Here is a 23,549-nt window from a genome sequence, read left to right as displayed (position 1 = left end):
ACTTTACTGATATTGGGTTTTAATACATTCAGAATGCATAAGCAAATAAAATACAATGAACATTTAAAGTTTTACTTTAACCCACAGTAAATCAGGTTTCCGTGTAACAGGCAAATGTGCTGCATTAGGGGGCGATGCTGTGCCTTTCATAAACTTACCCTGGCTTTCCATTTCTAGAGTTTTATTTGAGCAACCTTGCTTGCTCTGCTGGTGTGTTCTTATATATTGTGTGTAACTATTTTTACTCTTACTCAATACTCACTTGATTGCAATTGATTACTCAAATCATATCAATTTAATTACTGTTTCATGGATTTTACTGTATCACTGACTTCATCTTTTCCATTGGGAGCTGTTCTATAAACAATTACATCTGAGATGTTTATTCCGTTTATCTTATTTAGAAAAATAAGATAATTATACACACACACACACACACACACACACACACACACACACACACACACACACACACACACACACACACACACACACACACACATACATACATACATACATACATACATACATACATACATATATATATATGTATGTGTGTGTGTGTGTGTGTGTATGTATAATTATTATTTTTTAAAGAAAGCACTTTTTTAATCAAGTCACTGTAGGCTCTTGTGTAGTTTCACAACCTTCTCATCCTCCAGCGAGTCTGTGATTAGATACGTTTTGATCTACAATGCATGGGGACAAAAGAACAGGAAATCCGGTGCCTACTGCTCATTCATCAAAGAATATTATTCATGGTGCCATCAAAGAGAATGGGATATGGGGTTGAAACTGCATGCGTACCCGATCTCTTTAAGCTGAGTATTGGCTGATTTAACATGTTCTATGTGTGTGTGTTTATGTGAACGTGGAGGTCTGGGTGTGCATGGTGGAAGACTTTTGTTTAAAATGTCATGGTAACCCTGGCCCATAGCATGACCCTGCCAATCACACAAGACCAACAAGAGTTAAAAAAAATACATCATTAGTAATCTGTAAACCTAACACTTGTCTCTGTGAGTAAAAATGATCTGTGATCTTTGACATCAGATATCTAAGTAGTAGGTTTCCAGGTCCTCAGGCATGACCTCATTATTAGGCCATGACTTTTTACACCCTGTCTTCTCGAGTTCTTCCTCATGGCAGAGGACGTTACAAACTAAAAAAAAATGCTTGATTGGAACAATACTGTTTGTGATGTCTGTAATTGTATTAGATTTGAAAAAATAATTTCCCAAACAGTTTGATCTGGAAGGTCAACTCATTCCTGAGTGTCTTTGTTACTGTAGCTCTACTGAGCCATGGAACATTTTTTACATTTCAGTAAATCCCCTTGTGTTTATCTCTCGTGCATGAAAGAAACATACCATCTGGAGCGGGTTGTGAGGCAGAGCTGACCATATTGATTCCCTCAAACCTAGTTTCATTTTGTCTCCTGGAGAGTCACTCAACATGTGTTGGTCATATTTTGAGGCAGCATAAACCACACACCAGACTTTTTTTGGAATGTGCCCCACATATGGTACCATGGACTGTTCCTCAGGTCAGAGGCTTTCCCTTAACCTTATCCAATAAATCAGGAAAATAGTTGAAAATAATCCTTAAGTGTTCCTGTGCTGTAGTAGTACAGGGTGGGCCACAGAAAAGTAGCCCGCCTCCATCGCCAGACAGACGGATAGTCTGCAGAAAGAGAGCAAGTGACTCCTCAAAAGAGTTATAACATCCTGATGCTTTTTCACCTAATAAACATAGAGAATTAACATAATCTCACATTTTATAAATCACACCACTAAGCCCACAGAACACAGAAAAATAATAATGCTTCAGATTTAATAAATAACAAAATAATGCATAACACATGCAGTCATCATAAACAAGCATTTTTGATCTGTTATCTCTGTAGTCCGCATAGTAAACTACGCATGTCCATCATGAAAAATAATAGGATACTATGTTCTGCTACAGATTTTTCCACATGGCTCTCGAATAGACTCTCATAAAGCCAAAGAAATAATAATAGTATTAAGGCATATCAAATGATCGCCTTGTTCATAACCTTTAATTGATGGTACCGATAACATCAATATACGACATCAATAAGTCAACCTTTATATGACATACTGTCATTGTCTCCATGACTTGCGGCTGAGCACACACACACAGGCTACGTTGATCCTAATAAGTCTCCAAGCCACCAGGTTTTTAAAAGAAGTCAGTGCTCTCACAAATGTATGAGAGTTGGTGCAGTATGAGTTCCAGTGGCGCACATCAATCCCAAGACATCCAGAGCCCCCAGTTCTGGACTCGCTGCACACCGTTTCAAAGAAGTACTGCTTTTTCTTAACATCATTGATGTTGACGTCAGGCAGCACAGTTACCTCATTGCCTGAGATGTCCGTTGCTTTTGTCTTATTACCCACCCAGAAGCTGACGCTCTCACACACTGAGTACACGCCACGGTTCTGCGGCTGTCCTGCCCGCCTCTTTGTCCTGTCCTTTGAGCCCTGGTGTTCTGAAGGCTCTGAATCGGGGGGGTGTTCACTGAAAAGCACGCGAGGTGACCGGTACCGCCTCTTGTTGAAGAGTTTGGGGTCCACTGTGGGAGTGGTATCAGATGTCTGCTCATGCTTGCTGTCCTGTGGGCAGATATCGCCCGCTCGCAGTGCCAAATTGTGGCCGCAGAACAGGAGCAGCAGAGCTAACATGGACCACCGCATGGGCAAAGCAGGACCTAGAGGAAAATATGGCCGCATGTAAAATAAAAGTGTGATAGAAACATTGTAATATTATCACAGAATATTTTAGCAGTATAAAGATTTGTCAATGACTAATTACTAAATATTTTATCAGGTTTTATGTAATACAGAAATAGTTATAGAATGTGCAGCACAGTAATATACCTGTTCTTATGACAAATGTTAGTGCCAGAATTGTGGTTATCATGTATTTAATGAAAAGACCTTAAATTGGACTACATGTATCAGTTTATTCAAACAAGTGAAAATAACACAGTAAATATCTAAGAATTACAAATAAAATGTAAAATGATTTATCATCTATAAAAATCACAAAAGCACAATGTATTTTATTTGTTTGATTACTTTAATTGACAGAGTATTTAATTATTGGTCTAAGTGATTGATTAAAAAAAGATACTACAGAAGGTAACAGATAATCCTTTATAACTGAAAGGATTTCAATTATATTTTATAGATTTTTTGATATCCTAGATTTTATTTATATTGTAGGCTTGTTTACAGCCTTAGCAGTGGTAAGTTCTCATGTCTTTACACACATACTTTGGAAAATATGAGCGATTTAGTGTGTATGGTTTTGATTTTGCTAGCAGAAAGATAAAAGAAACAATATGTAGAAAGAATCATATGGCTTGCATTTACAGCACACCCTTTAGTCAGTCTACCCTGCTGTTCAAGAAAATGTCACAAAAGGTTATAACCAGGTGTGACGCTGCCTTGAAATTCTAAGCAAAATAAGGGTATCCACGCAATGTATTTTTAACTTCATTATTTTATGTTATTAAAAAATATTCTGAATATTGCTATACACAGGTTTTGACATTATGTTGGATAGTAAGTGTTCTGTATTTACTTATAGGTTTTGTGAAAACAGTTACAGTTTGAATAACAGTCCATATTCTTCTTTATATCTATGACTGAAAGAGGGGTACATTTGAAAAATAAAAGAAATGCTATCTATAAAAATCACTCTTTACTTTCCCTTAGTGAACACTTAACTTTCTGTACAAATACACCAGAAATAAAAGCTACATCAGAGACTGTAAAGGCGAGTTAATTGATTTTTTTTTTAAATTGCTGTATTTGATCAATACTGTGGACTGTGCATACCTGTGAGACGTGTCCAATGAACTCGTCTTTCCTGTCTGGCCTCAGGGGGAGTACTGGGGTTTCATAATGGTATGAGCAGCCAGTGTCAAGTCATTAGCTTTTACAAGCTCTCTGTTTCTGAAAGACAATGAGCCCAATTATTAAAATATCTGAGGAATTTCACAAATATTTCACAAAACATTATCTTCAGTGACCATATTATCAGGGTTGTTGTGCCTTCAGGGTCAGTCCCAGGCACGCTGGGGACATTTTATAAAAAGACACAAATATTTTAGAAATATGTAATCTTTTACACACAAGTGAATGAAGTTAGGAAATTCTATACATTTTTAAATAAAAAGTTATTTACCTGGTGATAAGTCGTAAAAAAGGAATCATTACTAAAATGACTTGCTGTAGTAATTTGAAACACACCTCACACCTCTCACACTCATGAAACACTTGAGTGACACACAAGCAAACGTAAACTAGTACAAAATTTACTCCATCACCACACAGCCTTATCAGTCTAATGCCACGTATGCCGACTATGAACTGTGTTTTTTTTCATTGCATTGTTATTATAAGGTAGCTTATTTGTGTGTCTGTCTGCATTTGTGGTTTCGCTGAGCGGATCTAGAAAAACCTTAGGTGCTGACCGAGCACTCATTAGCTGGAATGGAATGTAGTTAAATACAGTAAAGGGCCACCAATGGTCCTGGCGACATGAAGAACCTAGAGGATTCACTAATCTCTCACTAAAACCACAGCCCATATTCATATGGTAACAGTTCCATAGTTTCCCACTGGCCCACCTTTCTAAAGGGAAATGTGAACCCTTCAGTCGCAACCACACACACACACACACACACACACACACACACACACACACACACACACACACATTCTTATCTGCAATCATAGGCCTGTGAAAGCCACCGCCTGAAGGAAAACCCTCCATGAACATTCTTGTGTGAAAACACATGGATAAATTGTGGCTTTGTGTTGGCTCCAATCCGGCAGCCTACAGCACACAGCACCAGATTTCACAAAACGCATTAAGTAATATTAACTAAAACATTTATTCAAACTTTCACACACTATATGTCACCACTTCTTGAAGTCTTGCAATATGCTATCTTCTTTTTATGCAGGTGGCAATCCAATGTCCCACTGAATAATGAACATTATGCCTAAAAGGATGCATCTCATAAAGTTAACATAATGGTTTCTAAAATTATTTGTGTGAGACACAATTATATCACTACAAAGTGCTAGTTTGAATTCCTTTTATAAATCAAACGTGTACAAATGCACAAATAATCACAAGGCTTCGCTAGCTTTGGGCAAATCACTCAGCACTTGAGGACTTTTGTAAAGCTGACAAATGAATGAGCTTCCTCCTTATTGCATCCATTAATTATTTCTGTTGTAAATCAATTACACATACACGTACATTCACATATGTGAGGTGCTCCTACCATTATTCATGGGGAAAGCATTTAATAAGAAGAGGTGACCTAGAGTTGAATGTCAGTCTGCCCTTTCCTGTCTATTCAAGTTCTTGGGAAGAGATAAAAATAATCGTATAAATAAACTCAGAGCACTTTAGGGCACAGAATCAACTAAAAGACTGAATAGCAAATACTTTGTTTCAGTTCAATAGTAATAAAACCCTAACATGTAGTTCCCCTCCCTGATGATGTAGCTTCTTGCTGCTGCTTGCTGTGATATATGAAGAATGTCTGAATCAAATTAACACAGTGACACATGAAAACAAGTCTACGCATTATACCAAGTATGATACTGGTTCAGCTGGAGCCAGTAGTGTTTTTTCAAAGTAGTGTGCGATTTTTCACAACACACCTGTGCCACATCTCGTTTTGTGGACAAGCTGTAAACTACCATCGCCTCTGCCATGGCAAGGCTTGTCATTCTGGAATGTGGAGGGTAACTTCCCCAGTTAGACAGACAGGTCAGAGGTGTTTTGCGGCTGTCTGCATGTCTGTGTGTGGTCCGCATTGCTACAGGTTCAGTAACAGTCAAAACTGTTTAGACACTGATTCAGTGTGGTGAGAAGAGAATATGGGTAAATGAATATCCAAACATTTCAAACTGAAAATGTTCAGCCATCTTCAATTACATTTTTAAATAATAGTAAGATAGCAGAATTAGTGCACTGATATACTGCTAATTCATTGGACTGAATACATTTTAAAAAGGATTAATTGTATGTTGGCAGCAAGCATATTTCCCCACTCAACATGAAAGGATAAATGATCATTTTAAAATATGTTGCAGATTTCAATTATTAAGATCTTTAACAGCCTTTAATTAAATACATATTGACAATAATTTCCAACTTGGGGATCAGGAGTTGTGCATTTCTAAACCATTAGCTGCATTTCCAGTAACAATTAAACGGAGGCTCTCAAATTTTTGGCCTGTTGATTAGTTCACCTCAGAGACTTTACCTCAGCAGAATTTAACAATTATATAATGCTTCACTGCCTCAACTGTTAAGTGTAGCCCCAAACAACCAGCTGCTTCAGATCATCCCTAAGTTTCCACTGAGACCATAATCTGTGCTGTTCACTTGGATACAGCTATAATAGCACATGTGTACAGTACCTTTCAGTTAAAATTATAAAACAAGTAGGGGATTCTTTTGGCGTTCAATCGTGCTGTATTGCTATTGTCTTTTGCCTCCGACTTTGTGGATACTTTGTGGAAGAATCACATATGCGTGTAAAAGTCAGGTGTCCCAACACTTTTGCGTATATAGCATTATATTATAAAGGCGATAACATTAAACAATGAGTAACTGCAGTTTACATAGATAATACAGTACAGTAGGACACAAACAAAATTAATAAGCTGTATTTCACGATTTCTAAACATGCATTATCTATTTCTTAATAAGGAAGAACAGAACTGTATTCTCTACATGATGAAGCCTGATTCTAACAATATATCAAATGGATATTATGTAGGAGTGCAAGAGAATTGTGGAAAATTAATACTTGTTCTCAGACAGGTAAGCCTGTAATAATTAGGTCTAAATTCATAAAGAAGCATTTCAAGGCAAAAAGGCATTCCAAATGGATTGGTGCTTCAGGCCATGTGCTTTAAAGAAAATTTTGCTTGGTCTGCCAGCTAGCTACAGCTTGCTAGGAATCTGGGAACTAAGAGAACCATTTTGCCCTTTGGCCATTGTTTAGCGTTAGCAGTCTACAGAGGATAATCGCATGCAATTGAGACGGACTGTCAGCTTTTCTATCTCAATGACAGCCTTTCTCTTTGTAATACTTAAAAGGTCTAATATGACTAAAAGCTCTTTTGCAATAAGGGATTCTATTCGGAAACGGTAGCTATAAATATGAGGACTCCTAAAAACAGGATGCCTATCTGTCAGGGCATGAAGGCTCAAACCAGATGTGTTGGACCCGATCACCAAAATCAGTATACAGGTAGAATTAAAAAATTAATAGAATGTAGCATTACTGTTCATCCAAAATCACATCTTGACTGATCAAACATTCTCTCTGTATTAACAAGTTGCTTAGGTCATATAAGTTTTGTCCAAGAAGAGTTTTCTCACATCAACCGAACCCTGTTATGCTAGCACCACTTAAAGCAACTGTGGACGTGTCATATTATTTAATGTGAAAAGAGACATGGTATCAACAGTCACACTTTCTTATGCATTTCAGGTCAGTACAGGTGTTAATAACATAGTGTTATATGTAATAACATGTTCTTAATTGTCAAATACAGACAATTATGCCTGTCTATAATTATTCTTGTTATGGTGCTTTATGTCCCTTGCTTATATTGTGTATAATCTCACATTAGGTCAGGTTGTAGGTGGTCAACCTTCAGCATGGGAATATGGAATCAAAAACATTGAGATAGGATTAATAATGAATACATTTGAAATGCAAACCATCCCAAATTTCTTCTTTGTCTAATTTATCTAGTGGTAGCCATGATTCCCAATACCCTGCCATGGTTTGTATCTGCCTTCTTTCCCAGAGCATCAAGCAATCTGGGAAAGTGAAGAAAAGAACATTCTTCCTCAGAGACACATGAAGCTAAGCATCATATCAAACTTCTCTTAACATATCCTAAGGCAGACAAACACACTCGAAAAGATGTCTGACTGAACAATCCTGTGTGTATGAGCTGGCATATATCCAGAAATAACCACTACTACTGTAGATTACTAAAGATGAGATGGTAAATGAAACACTATTCCCACCCAGAAAGTAATATCTTGGACCTCTGGCCATGAAAGTCAAGATTTAAACAGTTATCCCAGTGATAGGCCTCCTACACAAGAAATCAGAGCTTTCAAATGTTTTCTGCCAACTTAGAAAAATGTTTTCTCAGTAATATTGAAAAGTTGCGTCAGTGTCTTTTAACCCGTCAGATTTACAATTTCACATTTTGAGCCAAAACCTTTTAACCTAAATTGTATTTGTATGTTTGAAAGAGAAGAGTTACATGCACATCGTCACGAATCGTGAGAATCATTACTGTAGACAGTACACAGCTTAGAAAATAAATTCAGCTGTTACTTTCCAGGCATGAGGCCATGGCATTGGTTAATTTTATTTTAAGAATCCTCCTCTAAAAGCTGCAACCTTGGACAAAATCCTCCAGCAAAACAAAAGACATTTGCACTGTTTCAGAATATCTGGAAAGAGTAATGTGACATTAAAAGACAGCTTAAAAAGACGGATGGATGGCGTTTTAGGAACAAACAGGAATTCAGGTAAGTACAAATTCCTTAGGAATATAATTGTTTCTCAATCTCTGAGGTTTGAAAACATTCTCCATGCTGATTAGAACATGCAAAACCTTGTAAGACAAAGGTTATAAATTATGTCTGCTGCATTCAATATCAGCATAGTTCAGCTCAATTCTTTCAGTATGTGTTTAGGATTTAGTGCATGTTTTAGATGTTACTATTAGAGCATACGCTTGATTTATTGTATCTAACAAAAAGATTGACTAACTTTAGTCAAATTTATATGATCTACTCTGAAGTTTGATTTAAGAATATAAAAGTCATAAAACCGCTAAAGAAAACACCTACAATTACTACAATTTTCTGTCATTTTCTGAGTGTAAATGGATTATCCAATTAGCTGCAGCAATTAGAAAAACAAAATAAATCACTTTCAGTTTACTTAAATATGGCAGATCTCACCATAAGCATGTTAAAAAGTGCTTTACTTCACAGTGCTGGAATGCATCCTCAGCTTTGCTCAATTTCAGGTTAAGCCATAATGGGGTACAGAAAGAGGCACCGAATTTTAGGGCTTAGCTGCCTACAAAATAAGTCGTCATACTACACCATTAACAAACACTTGTACTTTGGCACTTCTTCACCCTGGTCTTTTCCAGATACTACGTCCCAGATGTTCAGATTTACATTATACTTCATAGCAGCTGTATACAATTGTCTTCGCGTCCTCAAAACATTTAAATTAGTTGTAAAGTTTAAATCACACACACAAATCATTTCCTGCACACAGCAGAGAAGATGGTTCACCACAGCTAAAATATACACAACTTCAAATAAGTTGTATACATTTCAATGGTGTGCACTGTTTTATGTTGATAGGTAAAGACAGTTCTAATTAGGGGTGTAAGCAATAAAATATACTGCAGAATACAAAATACCATTCAACACAAATGCCCCATAACGTGACGTCAAATTGTTTGGGATATTGAAGTCAAGTTTATAAATGAAACAAAGTAATCCATTGTCTTCACTACATATTCAACTTTTTTTACCTTGTATCAAAAGTTATTTTCAAGTTTAGTCACGATTTCAAATAGGCAATCTTTCATTTCTCTTGACGTCATATGGTGTATAAATCTGGTGTCTGTTAAATACTGATAATGCTTTCATATTATATATGCTCATGTAAACTAATAAAAACTATTGATTATGAATTAATCTGATACTGATTACAATTTAAATACAAAAACTACAAGTTACATGCTATTTATGACATCTGTTGAATATAACTATTAATAATAATAAACTTTTGATATGATGTGTGTAAAATATTATTCATATGAAAGAGATTAATGACAAGGTAGGAATTGCAAGGAATAGCAAGATTTTTTTATGCCTTGACAATAAGGTTAAGAAATTCCTGTTAGGTCGTGAAATGAGGGAATACATCCCAGCACAGCAGAAAAAGCAGAAATGAGAGACTTTTGGCTTTATCCCAAATCTTAGATAAAGGCCTCTAACTTATTCTAACAGTTTACAGAACAGTGGAAAAAGGATGTGTGAGAGAGGTTCTTATGGGGAAACACCTGCATCTCTTGAACCTATTTCAGAGGGAAAAAAGGTAAATATTCCAGACAGTTTATATCAAATTCATGATTTACTGCTGTACAGGGACAGGTTGCATACAGTCATGGCCATATTTATTGGATAGCTTTTAAATTAAAGCCATGTGTTGGCACAGTATTCTACTCAATGGATGCTGTTTTTAAACAGAACATGATACAGAATTTACTCTAATATGTTATACAACAGTGCATCAATAACTTGGCACCGGTGTGCTTGTATCTAATTTTGTCCCCCCTAAACTAAACAAGGGTTTCATCCCCTCTTCATTTTAGTGACAACAATTATATTTCTTGCATTCTTTGAAAACATTAGTACACCGCTTAATCTGAAACTCGGTAATTGACTCTCAGTTCTTGGGCAAAGTGTTTTATTTTCTTAGCTTGGCTCTGGGGCCACACATTTCTTTTCTCCAGTTTCTCTTCTTATCCTTTGAGTAATCCCCAGCTCTGTAGTGGGAAGCCCTGAGGTCAGCACAGCAAACTCTCTCAGGTCTGCCGTTGTAACTTTGCGAATTATTAATACTGAAGGATTTTTTGTTTATGAGTCACTGAATGATGATCTAGGTGTGCCATGGTGTGTGTGTGTGGGCTTTGGTACCTTAACCGATGTAAAATTAGAAGCTCAAGGGCAACTGCACTATTTCAGTTTTATTTCATGATTTATTTAGACAAGAACATGTTTAAATATGTCAGTTTAATTAACATTAAATTGAGTGTAAAAGTCTATTAAATGCCCTGCTGTGCATAGATGAGTCAGTGGGTATTTACTAAATGTCTGGAAAATATCAGTGTTTGACCTGTGTGCCAGTGAGATAAGCAGAGACATCACCTTAACTAAACACCGGGTCAAACCTTGAGATATGTTTATATTAGCAAAAGAACCTGCTATTGTGTCTCCCTTGCGTTAGCTTACGTTAATTCACAAATAGCAAACAATCATAGAAATACAGTTGTACATTTTTTTTTTGTACTTCATGACAGAATCCAGAAAACTTAACATTCAAAACCTGTGCAAATGTTCTTGGTTAACATGCCACCATGTATGCATATCAAAGTTCCACTCCATTGCTTGCATGTGTGCACTAGGGATGTAATGAGATGTAATGGCTCGTATTTATAAATAGATAATGAATGATTGAGGCATGACCGGGGCGTAACTGAGACGATGCTCTTTGTGTTATAAAGGATGGTGATGATGACTAGCGACGTGATGACAGTCTGCCTGGAGTATGATCATATAGAAGACAAGAGCAACAGATTTCTCCTGCTGCCAATCTCACATCCTTTCTACTATATGACTCGAGGTAATATGAGTCATGTGCATAGAATGTGTGTGTGTGTGTGTGTGTGTGTGTGTGTGTGTGTGTGTGTGTGTGTGTGTGTGTGTGTGTGTGTGTGTGTGTGTGTGTGTGTGTGTTTGAGCCAAATTTTTCAAGGCAAGAAAAGTATTTTACACCCCCTACAACCAAATAAAAATCAGAGAATCTGAGAAGGGAGATTCATGTAGAATACTGCTGTACGTAATGTCAAAGATGAACACAATCACAATGAAAATAAATTAAAAAATGTTGGTATTCAAAAAACAAATCTGGAATATCCCACAACATATATAGTATACAGTATATAAATGGGAAAAGGAAGCTGATTGTCAAAATTGTATTAAAGAATTGTTTGCATGAATTATTGAAGAATTGTTAACTTGAGTCAATTCCTTGAAAATAAATAAATAAATAAATAAATAAATAAATAAAGCTAATGAAATATATCACAGCAAATAAACTCTTACAAATCCATAAGAAGGAAAGTTTGATTCAAGCAACAACTGGATAACGTGTTCTGTACAGAGGGAAAACAGTGGCTCAAACCTCAGATGTCTTTCTCCCAGTATTCAGCACTTCTTGTCATTCCTCTTCTGACACTTTCCAAAGTGTTGTATGTAAACTGCTGACATTCCAGAGTTTTGAAGTTAAAAAAAATTCCAAACTTTATTCTTCCATTAAATCCCAAATTCCAGATCAGGAAAACCAAATCCTTCTGTCATCCAGTGCCACACTGCTCTGTAGTGGCTGAGAAACAGATTGCTGTGAAAAGTTAGAGTAAGAAGTCTGTCTGAGTGCCTCCACAGGAAAAGGGCATGCCCCTGGTCCTAGTGCCTGACAAATTATTATTATTGTACTCATTATCCAACTCGGGCTAATACACAATTCATAAGCATTCGAACAAGGGATATTTAGCTTAAACAGCTCGTTTAAAACATTCCATCTGTTGATGAAAAAAAATTAATAAACGATGCAGATGTTAGCTTCTTGAAAGAATAAGTCCAAAGACCTAAATTATATAGACAAATAGATAATTGCAATTACAAGCATTCTATTCATGACTCCAGCTAATTTTGTTGCCATACTGCAGGTAATATCAGTTTAGTAGGGTGTTGGATAATCATAACATTCCAAAACAACCTCAGTGTATTTTGGCATAGATTCTACTCTGGAACTGCACACAATTCTTCCATCAGTTTGTGATTTTTCTAACACATCTTCCCCAAAATCATCCATAGGTGTGTAATTAAAAGACTTGATTACTATAATGGCATATCATTATCATACTGGTCAATCATACTGGCCATTCAGTGATATATTACACCCTATAATGGGGTCATTTTCATCCTGAAAGAAATGCGATTTCTTTATTTCACTATTTTTACAGATAGATTACTTAAGGATAAAGTATTTTTGTTTTTTTGTATATTTGTAGAATACTTTTTAATATAATCTAATTATTGCTTGCATAGAAAGACACATTGAGATTTACAGGTTTCTGGCTAGTAAACCCTTGTTTACCAGCTTGACTGTCATTCAATATTTTTCGATTCTCACAAAGATACCATGTACAGACAGTATTTGAACTCAATTTCGAATGCTTCCAAAAGCCGTGCACTATTGAAAGCATATGTGCAGTGCTGCACAGATTACCAAAGAATTCTGAAGAAAAACCAATATAATCTCTGTAGAGACTACCTGAAAATTCTAGATCAGAATCCATGGTAGTTCATTCGTCTAAAACATTGCTTTTAGATTGCAGAGGTGAACTCTCGTTCAGAGATGTGAGTTGTTCCAGAGCTTTTTTGGATTATACATGGCATGTGTCCAAAAGGAATACACTATCAGGACACCAGTTTGGTGGAAATAAAGTACTGATATGAACATAGAAACTTTCATACACTTAGTCTTGTTCTTAAGTTTGTCCTTCTATTGTGCTATTTAAGCTCTAATAAATACAGATGGTTTCTTGCTGTGGCTTACATAATATTGTGGTTGATAGTCAAGAGAGCTATATTTTAATACATTATCCCTCCAAAAGCTAGCGCTCTCACTCAATTCTGTTCTGAGCTTTTTCACTCATGACAGATAATTAACATTGGCCAATTTGCATTCCTGAGGTATGAAAACATATTTATTCTGGTCTGCAACCAACAGATATTTCCTGAATAGAAACATTATTTATCAAGTGCTTGCCAGTGGTAAATATCAATGTGTCAAGAGACATTATTTTTTTTTTCTATCTCAAATAACAGGCCTCTGTGATTAAAACATGGTCACAACCGTAGCTGATAAAGTTCATTAGTGCACATTTCAAACTGATCGTGTTCTGTTGTTCACGCCAATATCCACTTGTGAAGAATATACAAATTGAACTGTGCTAGATATTAGCCAATAGGACAGTTTATAGTGTGTGTTGAAACAAAGCTAAAGCCATGAGCTTGCATCTCATAGATTGTGTGACATTATAACTTATAGAGACAGTTGAAATTATAATCGATAGACCGAAGTATTGATAAAAAAATGAGAAATTTGTTTCCAGCATAAATAAATCAACATGAAGGAAGATTCACACAGCAAGCAGTATGAAAAAGGAGACCTGGTTCAGTACTTGTCTATATGGTATTCCTGTGTCTGTTCTTGTTCCTCCAGGCTTGCAAGTTTCCTCTTATCTCCCAAAAACATGCTAGTAATTGGATTGGTTAAGGTAAATTGGTCCTAGATGTTGCTGTGTGCGCACACGGGTAGGGGGGGGGGGGGTCACTGCACCCTTTAACAGGATAAAGTTATTACTAAAGATAAATGATTGATAAAAAAAAGCACAGCACACTTTTAACTGCTGAGATGTATTTAAAACATCTTCTTACCTTCCTAGGGGCAGGATTAGTCTGGAACTGTTGCATTTCCATTTTAAAGCTGGTGATCATGTTTTTAAAAGAAAGCGTTATCATTACATCCCTGAGTCTATTTTAAAAGTTTTTCTTAAGTCTGCCTTTCATGTTCTCTGATGCTAAAGGCTTGGACAGATCTGATGTCGCATTTGTGTTGCCAAACTGTACTGAAAGAGATATTGTATACCCTTTTCTATAGAAGTCTGGTCATTTAGTTTAAGGTCATGACACATGACATATTTATAAAGATGAAAGACAGTTACTTGCTGGAAATGAAATAAATAACATAAACTTGTTTCTTTAAATTTCCTGACATTGTTCATAATTGTTTATGCAAAGGTTTCAGAGATACACTCAATTTGTCTTGAATTACTGAATAAATGTGTTGAATGAATGTCTTGCAGACCATCAAATTCCAAGTTCTGTTGTTTTGACTCTTGCTGATTTTGGCATGTATTCATCTGTTTTTTGTATGTTACTGTTGTAAGGAAAAACGATTTTACTTTCATTTTTATTGATCATGTGAAACAGCTAAATGCATTATTTTTGATAATAGAAAATATTATAAAATACATTTGATAAATGAAACTTTGTAATAGAGAACAGTTGTTTTACTTTTGTCTGCTCTTTGTACCTGCGCTGCTCCGATGTAAATATTGTTAAACTGTTTAAATTCATTCATTCATTTTCTCCCGCTTATCCGTAATTCGGGTCGCGGGGGCAGCAGTCTAAGCAGGCCTTCGACTGCTGCCCAATCCTCACAGCACCGTCCCTTACGGTCCCTCCTGCAGGTGGTGAGCCCACGGGAAGAACTGTTTAAATGTTCTTCTGAATTATAGTTGCGTTAATCATATATTGTCTCCACAATGACTTTTGTTTAATCCTGCTTAAGACCCCTTTGTTCAGTTTATTCAGGGTAGGCCTTATTTTCTCTTGCTATTGAACCCAAATCCTGCAAACACATGCCTAAATGCTGTAACTTTATTTAAGCTTGTTGCATATAAGGAATTTATAAACTGGTGTATACATATTGAGTTGCAGCAGTCTGTGTTAAACTTATTCATCAGGAGGATAAATGAATATGGGAACATCTTTGTCACAGGACCTTGGCTAAAACTTTTATGGCTGCTCAGATTCTGGGATTTGATCCTTACGTCCCATTGCCTGTAAAACACATTTCAAGGACTGAAGAATTGCTTCAGTGCCCCATGGCCTCCCATCTATCATGACTGACAGGTACCTATGGACATGCCACAGGGTAACAGGTAACTGGAGAAGGAACATCACTCAAGCAAAGACAAAACATTTTTCAACACAAACAGTGAGGTCAGATGGATGTGCATGGCTCAGATGAGGTCTGTGGTGGCCACTTTGAGTGCTCATCTGACATAATGCTCATTTCAATTTTAAACTAATATTGCAATGGAAATGTTTTTAATTATTCAAAATAATAATATATTACATTCCGGCCCTGATATGTAACAAAATGACATGTGGATTAGCACAAATCTTATATTAGTATTAGTGTAACAGTGCATTAGCGCTGACATAGTCAGGACCCTTTAACAGACTGATATGCCCTTTCCCTTGTGTTTGCTCTGGTTAATGTGATCAAGAGAAAACTGGTCTGCCTTCCACAAACCTTACCTGATTGCAGACACACTGCTATAAGTACAACCAGATCCTAGAAACGACACTGTCTGTTTGTGCTTATATGCCTCAGATGAAAAGAATTATCTGATCATTTCCAGGTATCTTTTCCTCATAAACAAGCAGATCCTGTGCTTAAATTGTTTTTCTGTTATTAAAAAAACTGCTTCTGTTATTGGTGTTGTTAATAATGATCAAATTAATGTAACTGAAATTTGGTTAAATTAAGGAAATATGGTAAGTCAGTCTATATAAATATGGTAGCTTATAGCAAAGGAGAAAAACGAGCCACAGGCTTCCGAACTTAACATTCAGAAAACATTATAAACCAATAGCATACCTATTAAATTCTTTTAACTTTCACTTTTAGTCTTTTTCTATTTCTGCATAGCAGAAGCTATTTTATTTAGAATGGAAGTGTGCCCAAATACCGTGTTTAAAACCTAAGCTTAAGTACCCCACTTAGTTACTACAGCATTCTGACAAGTGTTTTACACAGAAAATTCTTAAATTACCATGTGAGTGGGTGTAGATTTGTTCAGAGTGATCATGAAAACTGAGTGAACTTCCTCTGTGACTTTCTCCATGCTATATAGTTTGAGTCACTCTTTCACCCTTGTCCTTCTCCTAGACAATATCTGCGTTGTGTTAAATGTAAAGGCCATTTTTCACACTCGGTTAAAAAGAATAGTAAAAAAAAATTATGTATTCCGGATGCTCTGTGTTCTTTTGGAGGCAGATAACTTCCTCTTTTATGTCATAAAATCTTGGTCTGTATTTATCCATTTTACAGATTTAGATACCGTACTTATATCTCACCTATAACCCTTTAGTGTATGGAATTCATGCTTTTGGTAAATCAGAGACATACTGAGGAATCCAATAATGGGGCTTGATTTTTTATGCTAATAGCTATCTATGCAAATATTCTGTATGAAACGAATGCTTGTATTTAATAATGGAATGAGTTAAGCAGAAGTGTGTGAGTGATTTCAATGGCCTTTTAACAATTTTAAATGAATCAGAAGCTACTGTTTAATGAATTACCAGTTTAGCCAGGATGTCTTAGATATATTCAGCCTGTGAAATCCATTTCTTACTATATATATATATATATATATATATATATATATATATATATATATATATATATATATATATATATATATATATATATATTATTAGTAATGTAATATAGATAATTTATTTCATTTTTTGTAAACAACATTTTATTTTTATTTGAATAAAATTTGTAGGTAATAGTATTCTTGGGGAAGCTATTTTTTAATAGCAGTTTTGTGAAACAAGGTTAATGTGTTTTATCAAAAACTTATGTACATACATTGTTTTGAAGATTTGTAAATGGAATCTGTGTTGGGACACAGTGAAGAGCACACCACATGGACTGTAACACTCATATGCTGACAGACACCTGTGTAGACCTGCCTGAATGGAAATCAGCTTAGTACACACAAACATGCGCAGGTGCTATGACATATCGGTGACACAGGTGCACACACACACACATGCGCGCAAGCACAAATGCACACATACATGCTCTCTCTCTCTATCTCTCTCTCTCTCTATCTTTTTTCTCACACACACACACACACACACCTGCATGTATTGTCATGTATCATTTACATAAGCTTTTCATTCAGAGGGGCAGTATTTCAGTTCAGCTTGATATTATTGTCCAATACCTTTTTATCTCTCTTGTCAGTAGAAAAGAAAGAGGGAGATGATTCTTACAGGAAAAAGAATTACAGAAGACAGATGAACAGAAAAGAAGGCAGAAGGAATGAAAAACATAGTAGCACGCACCTGTTTCCTCAGTCGTACTCTTTGAGCTGTCAGTTAATTTCCTTTTTCCAGATGTTCCATAGGTTTTCCGGTGACCTCCATGACACAGGCAGGCAATGAACATCTGCCAACACGTGTTATCAGCTTTTACAGTGAGGCCTAGTAGTCCAAATCAACACCTTTTAGAGGCATGTGCTTCGACCTGTTGACACCTGATAAATGGGTTAAAGAATCATATCAAATATGATATGAATAGTACAAAGAAAATATTATTTGTTTTGTCTAATGGTTTATTATGCTTTTTCATGGCTGGGATTAAGGCATAACTCTCATTTTAGAAATATGGAGAATATATACACTAAATCCTTATGATGAATTCCTGACATTTGTCAAATAATATATGTTGAGAAACTACTCCTTATTACTAGCTCTTGAGAAGTAACAGCATTCAAATTTTAGAAACATGAAGGCAATCCAGAGGTCATCCAGCCATTACAATAAAAGCTTTTTTTCAATTTTCAGTGGCAAATTACATTAGAATTTATCTAAAGTGTAAAACCTGACTTCTGATTTTGGCAAAAAGATACAGACGCTTCTGTGATTATGAACTGATTGCAAGTCAGAAAGTCAATCTGGCTTGCAAATGGGTTGGCCTCTTTTGGCCTCTTCGATTGCAGGGGTGGTAGGACACACAGAAACACACACTCACACAGACACATACACTATTATACTGGACACTGACTGCTGTGTGGCCAATCCTTTACACCCTCCCCAAAACAGCCTCAGCAGATCAAGTGACCCCTTTCACCTCTGAAACCTAAGAAGTGATCAAAAGAACTGCCATCTCTTAAGACATACAAAGGCCTTCCCTATAATGCAGAACATGAACCCTTGCAGAGTACAATGAGTGTCATATACTACACTGTTATCTAATTTCATTCAACAGAGTAGCAAAGTATTGATTAAATGGTCCAATGACATGTCTCTTCTGTTATGATGGTCATCATCTTTTGGGTCAAATTGAATGGTAAAGCGAAGTGGTAGCTCAATAGTTGAAACATTGGACTGAGAGGTCGTGATTTTAAATCCCTGGGTCCTTAGGAAATGCCTTTAACTGCTCAGCTGTATAAATAAAATATTTGTAACTCACTTTGAATAAAGGCATCAGCCAAATGGCAAAGATGTTAAATATAACAATATTATGAAAAATGCTTTAATTTCATAATGGTGTGGGTGTATTGTTTGACATTAAGTAGCAGAGAAAGTTGTTCAGAAATAAATTACAGGAAATATAATAGTAGTTTTCCTGAAAGGCAGTTAATGTCAAATAAATCACTCACACATGGGACACATTCATCACTGAATTATCTTAATCATTGTGTGTGCTTTCGTTTCTGACATATATTTATATGTCAACAGAAATTCCTGCAGGTTCCTACGGGCCATCTGCAGATGTGTTGATACTGGGTCGTGCTTTGCCTCCTACACTTTTCTCTTGTCCTTCCCAAATCTGTCCATCTGTCCGGTGCTGAGGGAACAGAAGTTGAGAACAGGCCTCTTGTTGAAGAGCCTGGTCAGGTTCAGAAAAGCAAACCCCAAAATTCCACCCTGTAAAAACGCCAAGACTCTCCCTGACAGCACATCATATAGGCCGATGTGCTTGATTAAGCATTAGAGTTTTAAAACATGTCATGGCATTTGCCTCCCATGCCTACATTCCTTAAACGGTGTCCTTTTCGTGTACAGAAAGAGGAGGATCACGGAGTAATTTAACTGATTCTGAACTGCCCTATGGTATGTAGCAATTGAGAAGCGGCAGGATTAGCTTTCTGAAAATGTGGCAGCTGAGCCACTAATCTATGTGCTGCAGGTAAACATGTCTAGGCAAACTTAAACAGATCAGTCATGCTTTGCCGTTCTTTGCCTGAAAACTAGGTGTTATTTACTCATAAAACCATTATAGTCTTATTTCAAAATATCGTTTAATTATTATTTATATTATTATTATTATTGCTGCTGCTTCTTTTCGTGCTGTTGGATAAAAGTTTCATATTTTCAGTTATCTGAAGCCTGTAATGAAATTTCAAGAAAAGTCCTGCAAACTTTGTGACGTGATAGATGTAGTCAAATTCACTGTCTCCTGTTGGTATCATACAGTCAACATGTAGTATAAAAGTAAGGAGTAATAATATTTTGTGATACAGAAAGGTGCCCAGGCAAAAGAAAGACTCTGGATTTAGTCTGTGTATCCTCCTATAAAACATACACTGTGCATGTTTTACGTGAATTGGCTATAAGGCCTTAATTATAAGCTACATCGCTTCTTTTTCATTGACCCTTAGGATTGTTCCAGTAGAGGAAATGTGTCCATGTACATGTACTCCTGGGCTTTAACAAAGGGTTTATATTTCAATGAATACTCTCAGTGACTTTGTAATCTAAGCATTAAACTAAAGTTTATAGTTTAGTTATATAGTATAGTTTTTTGTCATCTTGAAAGCAGGCACACGTGTCCTTTATAAGCTTTAGGGCAAATAAAGCGTAATATTCAAATTAGAAAGGTTGGTGACATTTTTGTGTTTCAGAAAGGTATTCGACCACAAGAGGGCATTAGGTTTCCTATGTCTGAAACTCTGTTTTCCGACTTTTCCCGTACACGTCAGTGTTGTGGTACTAAATCAACCTGCTGCAGCAGTCAGCTACAGCCAGCAAGCTGTTCCAGCTAGCATAAAGGCCAACCTTCGCTGAATAACACATAAGCTTTTAACATAAAAAGCATGCTTAATTGTGCATGCATGGTGTTTATAACAAAAGACAAATTCTGATTTACAGCTGCAACGATGCAGGCATTTTTTCATTTATTCTTTTCCTTTTCTCACTTTGTATACTTATATATTATATATTATTATATACACTGGATTCTATAACTTGCATGCCCATGTTAGTAAAAGCATAAAGATGTTGGATGTTTTGGAAGGTGAACAGATGCCTAAGGAATGGAGAAGGAGTGTGCTGGTACCGATTTCTAAGAATAAGGAAGATGTGCAGAACTGCAGTTACTACAGGGAAATAAAGTTGATCAGTCACACCATGAAGTTATGGGAAAGAATAGTGGAAGCCAGGGTGAGGGAAGAGGAACCATCTGTGAGCAGCAGTCTGGTTTATTTCGGAAGAAGAGCACCAGAAATGCATTGTTTGCTTTGAGAATGTTTATGCAGAAGTATAGAGAAGGTCAGAAGTAGTTGCTTTGTTTGTTTGTGGATTTAGATAAAGTGTAGGACAGGGTGCTGAGAGAGGAGTTGTGATACTGTATGAGAAAGTCTGGTGTGGCGGAGAAGTATGTGAGGGTGGTGCAGGACATGTATGAGGACAGTGTGACAGCAGTGAAGTGTGCAGTAGGAACGACAGACTGGTTTAAGGTGGAGGTTGGATTGCATCAAGGATCAGCTCTAAGCCCTTTCCTGTTTGCAGGGTATCTCCAAGGGTGAGTTTATAAGGGAAAGGGAAAGGGAAAGTTTATAAGAATGTTGTATGAGCTAAAGATGCATCACGCTAGAGATTTTCATTGGGAGTGACGATGGACAGGATTAGAAATAAGTTTATTAGAAGGACAGTTCATGTAGGACGTTTTGGAAACAAAGTGAGAGAGGCCCAATTGAGATGGTTTGGGCATGTGCAGAGGAGGAACATGGGCTATATAGGAAGAAGAATTTTGAGTATGGAGCTGCTAGGAAGGAGGAAAAGAGGAAGGCCAAGGACGAGATTTATAGATGTGGTGAGGGAAGACATGCAGGTAGATTGTTTGAACAAGGCTTATGTAGTGGAGAGTAGGATAAAAAACGGATGATCCGCTGTGGCGACCCCTAATGGAAGCAATTTAAGCAATACATTCAAGGGTTTTATTTATAAAAATAAACCATTAACATTTATTCATTTGGTTAAAAATATCACTTAGTTGGTTCATATAGCCTTTCTTAGGTGTGCTCGATGATACAAACCTTTTGTGCTGCGGTTGTAACGAGAGCGCGCGAGCATCTCTCTGACCTTCTGTTTCACTTCTGCGCGCGCCAAATGCTGGCTTTGCACACGTGCACCAAAAAAAAAAGCGGCCAGGCATGCGTCCTAAGTGTGATCGAGTGGATGTTTGTGGAATCGTAATTCCGTCGTGGATTTCGAGTGCCTGATGGACCCCATAAGCATTACTTTGTCTGACGTGCAAATGACTTTTTGCTCTCCTCCCCTCCCATTTTCTAAGAAATGCCGCACGTGTTCTGTTTAACAGCAGAGAAGAAATGGGACGTGAACTCCGCCTATAGATGTTGCTATGGCACCACTGGCTAACAGAAACAACAGTAGACGCAGGTGTTACTGTTCTCCATTTGCTTTATATACAACATATCATACTATCACATGTCTGTATAATAAACTGGCGCGTTCAGCTTCCCAATCTATTCTGCTTGGACGGGGTCGAGAAAAATTCTAATCTTCTGATGCGTTAACATGCTGCGTGCGTAGCCGGTGAAAGGTCCCACGCGCCCTCGGGGGAAACACCGTACGTCATCGCGATAGCATGGGCGCACCGCGGGATTGGAATATTTTACACCGCGCTCCCGCCTTCTCCTTTCCGTAAATCACCGGGATAAGAAAATTGCCCACCTGCGCTGCAGAATTACTTTATTTTCATCTTGTTAGGCTTTTGTGTGTGTGTGTGTGTGTGTGTGTGTGTGTGTGTGTGTGTGTGTGTGTGTGTGTGTGTTTGAGGAGCTTGTTATAAACAAAGGCATTTCTCCCGTTAGATGACTGAAATAAAACAACACATTAATCAGCAAAACCCTGTATACAAAAAGCTGGCAGGTGTTATACTAATGAAGACATTTTTCATACTTCAGCTCTGGGAAGTCCCAGAGAAGAGGTCATTGGAAAGGCAGTAATATCAAACCCTGAAATGACACTACACACTCATCAGGATCAGTCATCAGAATTCCCTGCCCACCATGAGTGAGAACTCTCCTCCTCCTCACTACTATCACCTGCTCTTCACTATGGTACTATAGGCTGTAATCCAAACAAATGCAGCCTATTCCATTCCATTATAGATGTATAACTTTTCACAATTTACTACAATCTTTTTGTTTATCTATCTATCTCTTAGTGGTGTCATTTTGATTAGAATTACATTTAATTTAACTTCTCACACAGGCTAAAACAGCATATGATGAATTTCAGCTCTGATTCTTGCCAGATTTTTAAAATGTGGGTTTGTATTCTGCTTAAGATAGCTCTCTTGTGTAAGCTTCAACGTGATCACTGTATTTGGAACACTGCCTGAAAATTAGGTCCTCCTCATCAAACTGGTCTCCAAGCGAGCATGTTCAATTCCCTCCTGCTCCTCCTGTCACTCAAAGGCACCCAGAAAGGAGATGATTGCAATAATTAGTGCGTAGCACTAGCACTTGCTTCCATGGTTTGCTGTGGGAGATGGTGTGAGAGGAACAGCTGTAATCTAGTGGCTGCTTTGTGTTTTGAGCCCATTGCATTGGCTGAACATTCCCCCAAGAGCACTAAATCATCTGATAGGGAGTGGTGAGGTCGTGGTGACTGCCTGTGTTCAAGGCTTGTTCTGACAAATTTTTGTCTTTTTTTTTCTTTCTGGCAGCATC

General features: G+C 37.0%; 2 protein-coding genes across 3 annotated transcripts in view; one reads left to right on the top strand and one right to left on the bottom strand.

Annotated features, from left to right (window-relative positions):
- Positions 1–23,549, top strand: part of kcna3a (potassium voltage-gated channel, shaker-related subfamily, member 3a) — a 47,007-nt gene that overhangs the window by 1,360 nt on the left and 22,098 nt on the right. For both annotated transcript variants that reach the window (XR_014531335.1, XR_014531336.1), the window contains exon 2: positions 11,412–11,530. The gene's annotated coding sequence lies outside the window, so the exon portion shown is untranslated. The remainder of the gene's footprint in view (positions 1–11,411; positions 11,531–23,549) is intronic.
- Positions 606–12,446, bottom strand: ngfb (nerve growth factor b (beta polypeptide)). Its single transcript, XM_083528442.1, has 3 exons — positions 12,092–12,446; positions 3,870–3,986; positions 606–2,734 (listed from the first exon to the last, which is right to left on the bottom strand). Exon 3 carries the CDS (start codon positions 2,718–2,720, stop codon positions 2,127–2,129), a length of 594 nt encoding a protein of 197 aa, XP_083384568.1. The 5' UTR covers positions 2,721–2,734; positions 3,870–3,986; positions 12,092–12,446; the 3' UTR covers positions 606–2,126.

The sequence above is a fragment of the Silurus aristotelis genome (genome assembly GCF_946808225.1).
Source record: "Silurus aristotelis genome assembly, chromosome: 2".
Taxonomy (NCBI): Eukaryota; Metazoa; Chordata; class Actinopteri; order Siluriformes; family Siluridae; genus Silurus; species Silurus aristotelis.
Note: the sequence above shows the minus strand (reverse complement) of the source record. Positions and strands in the feature narration are given on the sequence as shown.